The sequence below is a fragment of the Rhinopithecus bieti genome, unplaced genomic scaffold (genome assembly GCF_001698545.2).
Source record: "Rhinopithecus bieti isolate Rb0 unplaced genomic scaffold, ASM169854v2 scaffold_2454, whole genome shotgun sequence".
NCBI classification, from domain to species: Eukaryota; Metazoa; Chordata; class Mammalia; order Primates; family Cercopithecidae; genus Rhinopithecus; species Rhinopithecus bieti.
In genome coordinates this window covers 1,064,439-1,078,619 of record NW_016803843.1, presented here as the reverse complement: position 1 = coordinate 1,078,619, position 14,181 = coordinate 1,064,439, and the positions used below count along the sequence as shown (strand labels likewise).

General features: G+C 31.9%; 1 protein-coding gene across 5 annotated transcripts in view; it reads left to right on the top strand.

The window, feature by feature from the left end:
* Positions 1 to 10,614, top strand: part of ARL13B (ARF like GTPase 13B) — a 75,233-nt gene extending 64,619 nt beyond the window's left edge. For 4 of the 5 annotated variants that reach the window (XM_017855173.1, XM_017855163.1, XM_017855141.1 and 1 more), the window contains 4 exons: positions 1,965 to 2,190; positions 5,207 to 5,323; positions 5,986 to 6,054; positions 8,550 to 10,612. In XM_017855173.1, the coding sequence (XP_017710662.1) occupies positions 1,965 to 2,190; positions 5,207 to 5,323; positions 5,986 to 6,054; positions 8,550 to 8,626 (489 nt within the window). In that variant the 3' untranslated portion in view covers positions 8,627 to 10,612. Of the gene's footprint in view, positions 1 to 1,964; positions 2,191 to 5,206; positions 5,324 to 5,985; positions 6,055 to 8,549 lie in introns of all 5 variants that reach the window. The other variant, XM_017855155.1, reaches the window with a different exon arrangement.
* The last annotated feature ends 3,567 nt before the right edge of the window (positions 10,615 to 14,181 follow it).

Genomic DNA, 14,181 nt, shown 5'->3' with positions numbered 1-14,181 from the left:
ATATTTTCTTTTGTTAAACATACCGATTTTCTTTTTTTCCCCACAAAACTTTTTTAGCATGTTTCTTGGTACAGAAGCACCTAACATTTTTTTGATTATTACCGCGGATAATTAAAATGGTGAGATATTGGAAGGTATTGGTTCTAGAAGAGATAGACAGATCAATGGAACAAATAGTAATAAACCTAATTATGTATGAGCATTTTAGTACAAGATAAAGATAACATTTCAAATCTGAGAGAAAAGAATAATAGAACAACTTAACCATTTAGAAAACGAAAATGATTGAATATTGTATACCGAGTTAAATTCCAAAAGTATCAAAAATTTAAATATGTTTTAAAAAGTGAAAGTCTTCAAGTTACTAGTAGATAATATAGTTAAGTCTTTATATGTGCTTGGAGGAGGAAAACATTTCAAAGCAGGACAATCAAGCCACAAATCATAAAGGAAAAAGGCAGATAGATCTTATATTACCCAATTTTAAAAGAGCTATTCTACAAAGTTAAAAAGCAAAAATGAAATAAACTCTAGTGAAAAATAGAATGCATAGTCTCATGAGGCTCTGTGACTAGTCCTAGTGACACATATGCACAAAATAACTCTTACAAATTACTATGAAAATAATGAAAATCTAATAGAAAAGTGGGCATTGGGTTACCAGTTTCCTAAAAAAAAATTTAAAATGTCAATAAGTGGCTGGGCGTGGTGGCTCACGCCTGTAATCCCAGCACTTTGGGAGGCCGAGGTGGGTGGATCACGAGGTCAGGAGTTCAAGACCAGCCTGGCCAAGATGATGAAACCCCGTCTCTACTAAAAATACAAAAAATTAGCCAGATGTGGTGGCACGTGCCTGTAATCGCAGCTACTCCAGAGACTGAGACAGGGAATTGCTTAAACCTGGAGGGGCGGAGTGAGCTGAGATCGCGCCACTGCACTCCAGCCCGGGCGACAGAGCAAGACTCCGTCTCAAAAAAAAAAGAAAAAAAAAAAGTCAATAATAGTTCATTTTGCTAGCAATAAAAATTTTAGCTTAAACTCAAATGAAAATAACACTAAGATAAAAATATGTATTAATATGGCAGAGATGTAAAAGGTCAATCATGATATGTGGTATTGAATATGATGTAGAAAAAAATCACTGTCCCAACCCTTTGCCTGGGGTGTACATTGATTCAGTTTTTCTGAAGGGAAGTTTGTGACTATATGTGACATTTTAAAATTTGCCTACCCACTGACTCAATAGTTCTACTGTTAGCAATTTAATAAAAAAAAAAAAAAAAACAACGAAAAAAAAGCTATTAGAGTGATTCTATTTCTTAAAATAGTGAAAAATTGGAAATAAATTATTTGTTCATTGATACAGAGTTGGTATACTATAAACATTCAACATAATAATATAATTGAAAATAATTGTAGCTAATATTTATGTAGCATTTACTATGTGTAAGGCACTGTTCTGAGCACTTCGTATATTCATTGGCATGGAAAGAAATGTATGTTCTTCAATAAAAACTTTCTTTTTTGTTTAAACAAATACATAATCTATATGTATTTGTAAATGTATATATAGATACATATAGATACATACATTTATGTATGTTTCTGGGTGATGTATGTCTGTACAGGATGTGTGTATGTACATGTGGGGGTTGGCAGAGAAAATCATCTCTTAGTGATTATATGCTGAATAGATTATATACCGAATAATACAGATGAATAGTAGTCATCTCTAGTTTGTGGAATTACTGGTAATATTTGTTTTCTTTCGTAATACGTTCTGTGTTTACTGAAGGTTTGACATTTGGCATCTTTTAATGATGTATTCTTGAAATCATTTTTAGAATAGGAATCTCACAGTGTCCTTGAAGTTACAGAATGCTGTTAAGGTATTTGATTTCTCCCTTAAAACTATCTTAGATAAAACCATCATAGTAAAGATAATGTATTTTATTTTTTGTTAGAATGAAAGAAAACTTGAAAGAGAGAACAAAAAGCAAAAAATGGAGAAAGACAGTGGTGGCTGCCACCTGAAACATAAAATGGAGCATGAGCAAATAGAGACAGAAGGCCAGGTTAATGACAATGGCCAAAAAAATAATGAATTTGGACTAGTAGAAAATTATAAGGAGGCATTAACACAGCCGTTAGAGAATGAAGATGAGACAGACCGGCCATCGTTGGAATCAGGTAATCTAGTTATTTAAAGTAATTATCTTATGTATATATAAATAAAACTTACACTTCATCTCATTTTTTATGTTTGTTTTTATAAACGAGTACTGCAATATTTTTCTGTCTTCAATGCCATATTTACCATGATTTTCTCAAGGTCTTTTATTATTCAGCCAGTTTGTTCCTAACATGTTTTTCCATGATGACTTAAAATGTGGTCCTTTGTAACTTATAAGGATTTCAGCAGAAAATTCCATTTTTAATTTTATTTTTATAAATTTGGGATACAGCATAGCTCTCAAGAATTCTTGGAATAAATTTAACATCTTAAGTTTTTTTTGTTTGTATTTTAAGGCTCATAAATGCTACATCAGCATCATTTCCTTTATTGACTGGCTATTGCTGTAGGTTGCAAACATAATCAGTAGAACATTTTTAAAATGTCTTGTCAAGTAGCCATTTTTCTCTTATTTTAATATAAAAAATCTTCAACTCATAATTGCTTTTCTTTTTCTAACTGGCTATGTTATATAACAGAACGTTCATGATTTTTGGTATGGTAGGGATATAGCCTGCATTTGGAATCAGACAACTTGGGATAGAATCTTGACTCTCTTATCTACTAGATATACGTTAAGTTATATAACATTCTTTAGTTTCTTCATCTCTGAAATGCAGATAAACATTGTCTTTATTCACAAGACTTTTAGGGTTACTTAGAAAATGACTCTACTCCTAGCAGTGTCAGCCACATGAGAGATGCCCTGTGATCGTTGCTTCCTTGACATTTTTAGTTATTAATATGGCTTCTTTATTTATAAGACATTTTTATAGTATCACTGGGCTTATGAAAATAAGATTTCAATTCCCGAGATACAGATTAGCTAACATGGATATTTTGCTGGATGAAAATATTAGATTTGAAAGTTATATTTTTTGTCAGTTGGGAAGTTAGGGCAGTCATATTTATACCCATATAACTGTCAGCCGAGTTAAAAAGGAAGTAGACCTATTACGGTGGTCTCTTAAGTTTTTAAATAGTTCTCTTCTGCTTGTTAAAGAGCAAAGTAATTTTGGCACATGATTTGAAAATATAGCACAGGGAGATCTCAGATAGTAAATCATGTAACTGTAATAATAACTAATATATTTTATACTTTAAAACATGCCTTTGGATGTGCTATATTATTCAACATAATATTTTGTTATTTAACATAGCAATCCCAGGGATATAGTATTCCATTATATATATGAAGAAACCAGGGACTTGAAGAGGTTGAGTAACTTAAGATCATATATCCTGTCTGTGTAAGCTGAGACCCCAGTCCAGATCATCTGATCCACATCCTGTGCTTTTCCATGACCCTGAACTACTGCCTGCCCTAAAGTACCATTTGGTGGTTGTATTCTTCCACATCTTGTGAATCTATTCTTCCATTTGTTAGGCTTACCACTTTAATTGTACAAAGACCTATTTGTTTTTATATGAAGTGAAATGTTTCAAACAACACTAATTTATTTAGAATAATAATTTGTTTCTGTGATTGTATTTTTTGTTTTGTAGGCTTCACAGATAATGTATATATTTTATGTTACAGATAACTCCCATTTAGAAAGTACATTGCATGCACACACACACACACACACACACTCGCACGCGCGGCAATTTTGAAATATTGCAGTTACATCAACTGGGCAGGGTGGCTTACACTCGTAATCCCAGCACTTTGGGAAGCCAAGGAGTGCACATCACTGGGTCAGGAGTTCAAAACCAGTCTGTGCAACATGGCAAAAGGCCGTTTCTACAAAAAAATACAAAAATTAGCGGGGTGTAGTGGCACATGCCTTCAATCCCAGCTACTCTGGAGCCTGAGATGCAAGAATCACTTGAACCTGGGAGGTGGAGGTTGCAGTGAGCCAAGATTGCACCACTGCACTCCAGCCTGAGTGGAGAGTGAGAAAAAAAAATTGCAGTAACACTGATGTTCTAAATTTAGTTAACTACTGTGTCATCCTAGTTTACCCTATTAAAATTTATACATTAACATAGATTTCCTTAAAGTGTTTATATGTGTTTAAGTTACAATATGTAAATAATTTTTTTAAGAAAGAACACATTCAATTCTGCTAGTTCTAATGTGATTTTGGTTACATGTTTATATTGTATTGGGCCTACCTTCTTTAGGAGTTATTTAATTTATTTACTTATTTATTTTATTTATTTATTTTTTTTGAGATGGTGTCTAGTGTCTCACTCTGTCACCAAAGCTGGATGGCAATGTCACAATCACGCTCACTGTAGCCTCGAACTCCAGGGCCCAAATGATTCTTCTGCCTTAGCCTCCTGAATACTTGGAACTACAGGCACGTGAAAACAAAGCCATGCTTTTTATTTTTTTCCATAGAGATGCGGTCTCGTTATGTTGCCCAGACCATTCTCTTGACTCCTGGGCTCTCGCATTCCTCCTACTTCAACCTCCCAAAGTGCTAGGATTACAGGTGTGAGCTGCCGTACATAGCCTTGTAGGGGTTATTTTAAATAAGTAACATGTTTAGATTTGTTTAGGGCCTTTTATGTCACATTTCAAGGGATTATTTTTGGACTGTTTATACCTAGAATCATTCTACATATTCCACTGAAAAAAATCAAATATACTGAGTGACACAGTAATGAGTAGCTTATTTTCCCAGATTATTATGAATTTCATGGAAACTCCTGCAATTAGACAATTATATTTGTTTCATATGACGTTTGTTTTGTATTCTGAAAAACCTCTCAGAAATTCAAATGTAGAATTTTGGCTCTTTGTATCGTATTCATTGGCCATTCATTCATTCAATAAGCTATCACTTAAAAAATATATTCTTAGTAAATGCAAGTACACATTTGATTATTGTAACAGTTTCCAAAGTTGAATAGTCAAGATGTTTTTTGTTAATAATATCAATATTTTTGTTGTATTCTTTGTTTTCTATTATAAAAGTTCACTTTTTCATAAAGATACGAAGTTTCATGTTTATATTCTTGTAGCTAATGGTAGAAAGAAAACTAAGAAACTAAGAATGAAAAGGAACCACCGGGTAGAACCACTTAATATAGATGACTGTGCTTCTGAGAGTCCAACACCACCCCCACCCCCTCCTCCTGGTGAGTGAATTGATACTGATACTGAATTTAGAAATATTGCTTTAAACAATAGAGAGAAAAAAAAGAAAAAAGGAATCTTTCTAATATATTTTCAATATATGTACCCATGTCCTAAGTTGTTACGAGGATTAAATGGAGTAATGCATATAAAACACTAGGACTTAACTTGCACAATAATTGTGAGTAACTTTTCAGCACTAAGCTTAGTACCTCACCTACTATAGGTGGTCAATAAATATGTAATGACTAGATAAATATGTGTATAGTGCCCTTATATCCCTGCTGCAAGGCTTTAGAAATTATTTGGTAACATTTTAAGAATCTCTTGTCGACTCATTTCCAGTATTCAATTTATTAAGAAAATATTTAGTTTCTGCCTAGAGTTAGAATGATATCATGAGTTTGTTTTTGATAGTGGTGAAGGTGCTTTTATTTTTTATTAAAAGTTATTGAAAAGTTAAAGCAGATGTTAGCAGCCTATAATTACATTTTAAAATATAGAAGCCATTTAAAATGGGTTTCTGGCTTTCCATACTGTCATTCAATATATTTGAATTGACATTGAATGTTACATATGCTTCCTTTCCAGGGAGGGATCCTCTCAACAGACCTAAAGAAGCCTTGTTTAACAGTGTTTTTAAAATGTTTTTCTTTTTCTTTAGTTGGCTGGGGAACCCCTAAAGTCACTAGACTTCCAAAACTTGAGCCTCTTGGTGAAACACGTCATAATGGTAATGCAAAAGGATTGGTTTTCAGATATCATCTGTACATGTTACATTAACTTTTCTTTAACCTTATAACTTCAACAAACTTATGTTTTAGTTTTGGAAGCCTGTCAAATCCACAGCCATCCTTTTTCATTATACTTTTTTTTCATTTTATTTAATTTTTTATTCTTAAGTGTGCTTTACATCTATATCATTTGATTTGGTGTTTACCTTAGAATACAGAGGTAAAAAGAATCATAGCTTGTGTTTATTATCCATGATGTATTTATACAAGGAGTTATAAAAAGGAAAGGTTTTAAAATAATTTAACTATGAGACCTTACAATTGTAACTTAAATGTTAAGAAGCTGTAGTTTTCTGTATATGCTCAATATACTCGATGATAATGCCACATATTTTTTTCTCTCTACTCCTAATAAGACAACCAGCGCTGAATATTAAAGTGAAGATCAACACAGTTTATAAAATCAGAGATCAAATCAGTAAACCTAATAAAGTTCGACTAAGTAGAAAGAAAGTTACTAACATTTTTGTTGAATTAAGAGAACAATTTTCTTTGAATATAACTAACATATGCTATAGTCTAGGTAGTTTATGGCATTAGAATTCTAGGATGCAAAAACTAGAGGAAGGATGTTTAGGAGAAGTAGAGAACTGCCTTATAAAACAGGGAGAAGTTCTGATTACAGACCATCATCTAGGTCTCTTCAGTAAAATATTTATAGAATGCAGAAGAATTATAGATAATTGTAGCTCAATAAACTTGTTTGTTAAGAACATCAAATTTGTTTTTTGATGGCTCTGTGTTTACCTAGTCTAGAACTTGGTTTCACTTACTACGAAAAAACTCAGAAGTTTAATCTTTAGAAAAGCATTACCATATAATTTGAAATTATTTCAAACCAGTTTAAGTATTTTTTATTTAAAAAGTACATAAATATAAATATGCTATTTGCTTTTTCCCCCAGAATTCTATTTAGGTTAATAATGAAATATTTCTTGATAATCGTTAGTGAAAATTCATGATTTTTTTTTTTCTTTAAAGACAGAAAAGTTTGTCCTTAGACTGTAGTAGAATTAGTGAAATGGTATTTTCAGTGAACTCTCATATCTCTGTTTAGTTTACTGACTTTACATCATGATGTTTATATTGACTACAGAAGATTTATTTCTTTTTTATTATAAAACTCTTACTGAACTCACATACATCAGATACATTGTCAATGTAAATACTATGTTGTCAGAAAACTAGGTAATGTTAGTGTGTATATTTATATGTACATACATATACATATGAAGAAACAATATCAATTTTTCATACGACATATTTTTTCTGTTATTGAACTCATTTAACATACAAGTATTTTGTTGTTTGTTAAACATACATATACATATGAAGAAACAATATCAATTTTTCATACGACATATTTTTTCTGTTATTGAACTCACTTAACATACAAGTATTTTGTTGTTTGCACCAACATGGCACAAGTATACATATGTAACAAACCTGCAGGTTATGCACATGTACCCTAGAACTTAAAAGTATAATAAAAATAAATAAATAAATAGGTAATCACAAGATGAATAAGATGTACATTCTGCCTTTGTGAGGATCCTACTGTATAGAGAGGATAATTCTTCAGCTTACTGTAGAATATATGACAATGAGTTCTATGGTGTACAGTTGGAGTACTATGCACAGTAGGAGTACTGTGTGCATGGGCAGTTAGGGGAAGTGGCATTATAATGAGGTCTTCAAAGAATGAGAAGAGTCAGTAATCAGAAGAAACAGACTATTTCAAGGTGGAGAGGCAGGAAAGAATATTGTTTAGTTGGAGAATAACATGAAGTTGCCAGTGACAGGGGATTAGGTTTATGTGCATTGAGTGGGTAAGAAAGAGAAAATATGAAATTACAGAGTGTTGAAAGTGGAGTTATGGCTTAGGGCCAGATTGTGAAGGCTTCATATATATGGTAAGATGTCTGAACTTGCTATAACTTTTCAAGAAATGCTTTTATTTTTAAAAGGGAAAATGCTATTATCAGATTTGGTGCTTCGGAAGGTATTTTTTGTTGCAGTGTAAAGTACAAACTTGATAGTGGCTATATTTGGGGTAAGAATCCAAATTTGGGGGCTATTGCAGTAGTCAAAGTAAGAAGTAAGGAATGGAAATTGGATTGGAGAGTAAAACATAAGCAAGGAATGTTTTAACCATTATAATAAGTAGTGTATGATTAATTCATGTGTGGATTGAAAGCAAAAGGAATAGAGTATAATTTGGCTCAACAGGATGGAACGTTGGTACCGTCTCTTAAGATTTAAAATGCATGAGAGAAAAGGAAGTCTGCTTTAGAGAGGCATGTCAAGATTCTGTAGGCTTATCTCTTTGGAAATGTCTAAAATGTCTAAATGTCTAAGAAATAATGAACTCTGTCAAAAATCTTGATTTACCATAACTGTTTTGTGCATTTGGTTTTTTTTTTTCTTTTCTTAGATTTCTATGGGAAGCCGCTGCCTCCCTTGGCTGTGCCACAGGGACCTAATGGTGATGCTCATGATGTGATCTCATAAACAAGACGTATGGAGGAGTTATCTTAATATCAGCAAGGTGAAGTGGGACATTCTTCTTTCTCAGAAGAAGAAACATGTTGTATATTGATGACTGGGGCAAGATAACCATAATGATTTTAGTGAGAAGATTAATACTCAAGGACCTGACTTGATAATTACTTATTTGTGTTCTTCATGGTTAAAAAATAAAGGAAGCACAATGACCAGTACATAAAATCAGCATTTGGACCAAATGAGCAAGATTTACTGTTGACTCTGGTTTATACATCCCCACTCATGAGGATACTTCTGAAGGAAAACTTTAGAAAAAGAGCCAGTGGACTCAGCACTTTCTTTACTATTTGTTCAATGTCCTGTATTTCTAGATATTAAGTATCTTTTGTAAGATACATGCACATAGAAGGGGACTTCTAGGAATTTATAACCAAAATTTTAAAACTATTTTATATTTTTTTAAATCTTTAAAATTTTAATTACTATGATATTGATTATACACCTTTTTTTTATAGATGATTTGTTTAAATTGTGTCTGGAAAATAGAGTTGATTTACTTTCAGACATGAACTATACAAACAGGATATATTTATATCGCTTGAGGTATGTTTTGTAATAGCATTGTTCTTTAAGTGTAAGTCATAATCTGACCTAATTTAAAATAATATATTTTGAAATAGATTCTCAGATCTTTATTCTACTAATTATATGATTTGAAAACAGTACTCAGTGAGAGAGACTGGAAATACCTTTTGTACCTAAATGTTTTTGAAATTAATCAAAATATATTCTGTGAGATACTATTAAAAGTCTCAGTAAAGTCCTATTTTAAAGGTTAGACACTTTCAGAGATCAAGGTGCTCCCTATACTCCCTTGTTCCATCAGAAGCTGCAGTAACTCTTTTAGGTGATTCTAATTCTTTCATGCCTTGAAATTAAACTATGAAATTAAAGGCAGAAAGACTGGAAAACCTACTGCAGGTCCAGAGACTTCTGTTTTACAACTGGGAAACAGCTTATGTACTGAAGTAATGAGAAGAAAAATGTTGGCCCAAAATTACTTTTATGAATAAATCCAAAATAATTTCTTAATTTAAGATGATAGCAATTCTCTTGCACTTAAGAATGGCATCCATAAGATTCTGTATTTGGCATTTAGACAAACTTCTAGATGTGTATTTTGAATAACAGATTCATAATATTACATTTAATTGAAAATAAACCTTTATATCCCAGTGCAAATAGTATAAACAGAATAATTTTTATATCACCTTGTTAAGATTGGTGCTTTTGGTAACTTGTACTGACACAACAGACATACACTAGTATCTGATAATAACATTAAGTACATTTTATGTCATTGAATATATTTACTTTAAAAATTTTATGTTAGAACATGAGATTTTATACACATTTTTTAACCCACCGAACTTTAATAATCAGGTCACCTGTACTCCAGTCAGCATTGTGTATATTCTTGGAGTTTGTACATGGGACTTAACAAGCACACTGAGTTAAAAGCATTTGCCTTCAGATCTAAAATTCATAACAACCTGAATTTGAGAGGTGACTGAAATGTGATGCAAAACGACAGAATGTAAATTTTGAAAAGGATTTTAAAGGGAAAATGGCACAGCTTTTTGTAACATTTACTCAATTTTAAAACTAAACTCGTACTTTTGCCGTCTTTTTAATATTTATCTTGGGAGTATATGTGTTTTAAACTTTTGTTTTCTATCTGTGTTTACTATAGTGTAGCTACTGACTTCATTTAATAAAATAAATGATTTTGAAATGAAATATATAGAATTCACGTTTTATATAGCTCTCTCAAATAATTTTTATTCCTTAAGCGTTTTAAAAACATTTTAAAATATGTTTTGTAAATCCAGGTGTATTTTAACAATTAAATGCCTATTTTGTTATATGTTATACTTTTATTCTTAATTCTGAATTTTGACATTTTCACACAATAAAAATAATTTATGTCAACATTCTGTTTCTCTTCATTTGGTAGATTTAAATGATTTCCTTTGGGTAATAAAATAGGTAAAGATTTTAAATATTGAAAACAGTTTAAATCAGTAGATTAAAATAATGCATTTTTTTGTTACTTTACACACAAAACTTTTTTCTCTCTGCAAGGTTTTATGTATGTGGGAAAGAAAGCTGTGATTTTAAATGCAGCTACAAATAGCATTTCACCATACGATGTTAGAGGATTTGATGTCTGTCTTGTGTTACAGCTGTTGGTCAACAGATATGTTTTTATTTATTTAAAAGATACTCTTATGTGCCTTTATGTGTAAAATGCATATTTTATAGTATACATGATATTATATGTAACTGACTTCAAATATAAAACTATGCATAGAAACAACACTAGAAAGAAATGTAGTTTGGTTTATTTTTGCATTGAGGGAGGCAAATTTATAATATTTAAAATTATTTCAGTACTATGTTTTCTGCAAGTTTAAAATTAAGTGCTTTTATAAATGCCAGACAAAGACTAGAATTCCCTTAATATGTATAACCTGTGAACAGCCTGGAACAGCTCACTTATAGAATACAACGAAAGAAATCAAGTGCTTCTAGGCAGCAAAAGCTATTCACAAACTAAATTGTTTATACGGATAAAACTGTAGCTTATAAACTTTATCATCCTTGGCTTTACTTAGTACATTTTTTTTGCTAAGTGGAATATGCTTTGCAACTGAGATTCTGCTAATAATGGTTTATTAGTTTATCAGGAAATATATTCCAACTGATCCAAAGAACAAATTCAAATATTTTAAAATTTTCAATTAAGTATGGCATAGGTTATCAAAATAGCAATAATCCTTTATCTTTACAGAAACAGAATAATAGATACCTGTTTTTGGAGGGGGGAAGAAAAGAAAGCCAGAAATGAACTTCCTTTAATGAAAGAGATCAGCTTATAATTAAGTGGAAAATAGGAAAAAAGTTCATTTGTGTATTGAGGGCATAAGTTGTAAGTTCCTTCTCTGTGCAGATGAGGAAACCATTTACAACCTAGGTAAGTGGTTTGGATAAGTGGTTTCCAAATTTTTATTATATCTTCTATCAGAAAACATTGTTAATACACATTGATGTTTCTGTTATTGTGTTAGTTTGCTAGGGTGGCCATAACAAAGTATCACAGACAGGTTGCTTAAACAACAGAAATTTATTTTCTCAGTTCTGGGGCCTGGTAGTCTGAGAGCAAGTTGGTGGGTTTGCTTTCTCCTGAGGCCCCCTCCTTGCCTGAGAGATAGACACTGTCTTGTGTCCCCACATGGCCTTTTTTCTCCACTGCCCACCCACCCCTGGTGTCTCTGTGTGTTCGGTGTTCGATTTCCTTCTTTTTATGACTTCTTCTAACTTAACTTTTTAAAGGCCCGTCTCCAAATATAGTCACATTCTGAGGTTAAGGGGTTAAGGCATCAACATGAATTTTGGGGGGACAAATTTCAGCCCATAACAGTTAATATGCTTGTTCTACTGCACTATGTACATTTTAAATACACTTCCCTAAAAAAAGAAATTTTAAAAGACTACATAAAGCTTAATAAAAATAAAAGTCATTATATTTACTTCCTAGACACAGTGGATTGTCTGCTGGAGTTTGTACAGACCACATTGGAACCCAGAATTTTAGTAAAATGAGAATCTCACCTGATCTTTAAGCCTAAGATTGCCTGTAACAATGCTGTGTTCTGTAGCATTGATCACAGGTTTCCTGTTGTGTTTTTCTGCCATATATTTTAAGGAGCTGAGGGCTCTCTTGATGTTATATTGTATTACTACAAAGCCTGTCCTTTTTGACAACATAAACTTCTATATGAACATGAAGGGTTTTGACACACATTTTATATAAATATGAAAATTCATAAAACATAGTTTAGGAGTTATTCCATAAATTACTCTGAAATACTTCTTAGATCAACTGACCTTACAGTAAAATTGCTTAGGTATGTAAAAATTTGTTTCCTGCCTAGAGGTACATCCTTACTAAGCTGCTTGGTTCTTTAACACTAACATTAAAAAAAGCACAAAAAACAAACTAATGTGACTTATGGTATTTGTGCCAGCTCAATGTCTTACGTCTGCAGTGGTTTAATGCAAGTTTGCTGCTAACAGTTTTTATTCCTAAAACTCAATGTAGAATTGTTTGTTCTTTGGTAGCTATTTGGGGTGGGGGTGGGGAGTCAAATCCATTAACATTCTCATGATACACATCTATTGATTCTAGATAGATTAAGAGGTTAAACATAAAAGATCAAACTATGAAGAGGTAAGGGGAGAAACAAGTGGCTTCACTCTGGGAAAAAAATGTATAAGCCTGAAAGCAGTGGAATCAATAAACTCAATTTACAGTGCACACACAAAAAATTTTAAATATCTTCACACTTAAAGTCAAATGGTTATAAGAAAAATTGGGAAAGTATTTTAACATCTGACATGGTTATCTCAAATATAAATAAGATGATACTAAGATACCTATAGATAAGTGGACATGAGTGGTAATCTAAGAAAGAAATAACTGGTAAGTTTTGAAAAGCCTACCCAAACTAAGGGCATAATTAGGCATTATAAGGAGATTATTAGAGATTCAGACAAAATTCATAAGCAAAATTGCTTATTTAAAATCAGAAAATATAAAGATGCTGAGTCCCAAAAATATGTGGTAAAATTAATATGACCTCTTTCCAAGTGTAACACATTGCCTTTCTCTAACAGAAATAAAGTATATGATTCTTACTACATTCTTAAAATTCTTTTTTTAATGAATGAGTATAACTTTTAAGATATAATTATTTTTATTAAAGAAATATATGAAAAATGGTTAAGTAAAATCAAATGGCACCAAAAGTCTTACAGTGAAAACAGCAGTCCTGCCACTTGTTCTTTCCAGAGGCAAGCACTTTTCATTCTCTTAGTTTTTCCTTCTGGTAGTTACCTTCATGGGTTTTAAAAAATTATTATTTTTTTTAGTTTTTCAAGTGAATGCATATATTCATACATATAATTTTAAAAAGCCTCTTCAGTTTATAATGCATCCTAACAGTCCCCTGCCCCATCCCTCCTAATTCTCCAGAGCAATGACTTCTAACTCTTCCAGCAACGTTCTATTTTTTCTTCACATAACTACTTAGTCATTTCTTGATTATGTTATACATTAGTGATTTCTTGATATGACAGATGAGGATTTAGCTCTTACACCATCACTATCTTCACTTTTCCTCTCATATTGTCCCAAAGTAGTTACCAGATTTAGGGGCTAAGCAGTCACCACATCATTATGACTATGTACATATTGCTCATTGTTGAGAAAAACAGCGTATCATGCTTTTACTTCCTATCCTGTACTTCTTCCTGCCCTAGAATTAATGATTGCCTAACCAACCCTTCCCCCTTGTGTGTGTGTGTGTGTTTTTTTTTTTTTTTTTTTTTTTTTTTTTTTTTTTTTTTTTACTTTTGCTTTATCTTCAATGTACTTCTTTCCAAATGCCCCAATCTGGCAATAACCTATTATTTTTAAGAGAAGGGATCTCACTGTG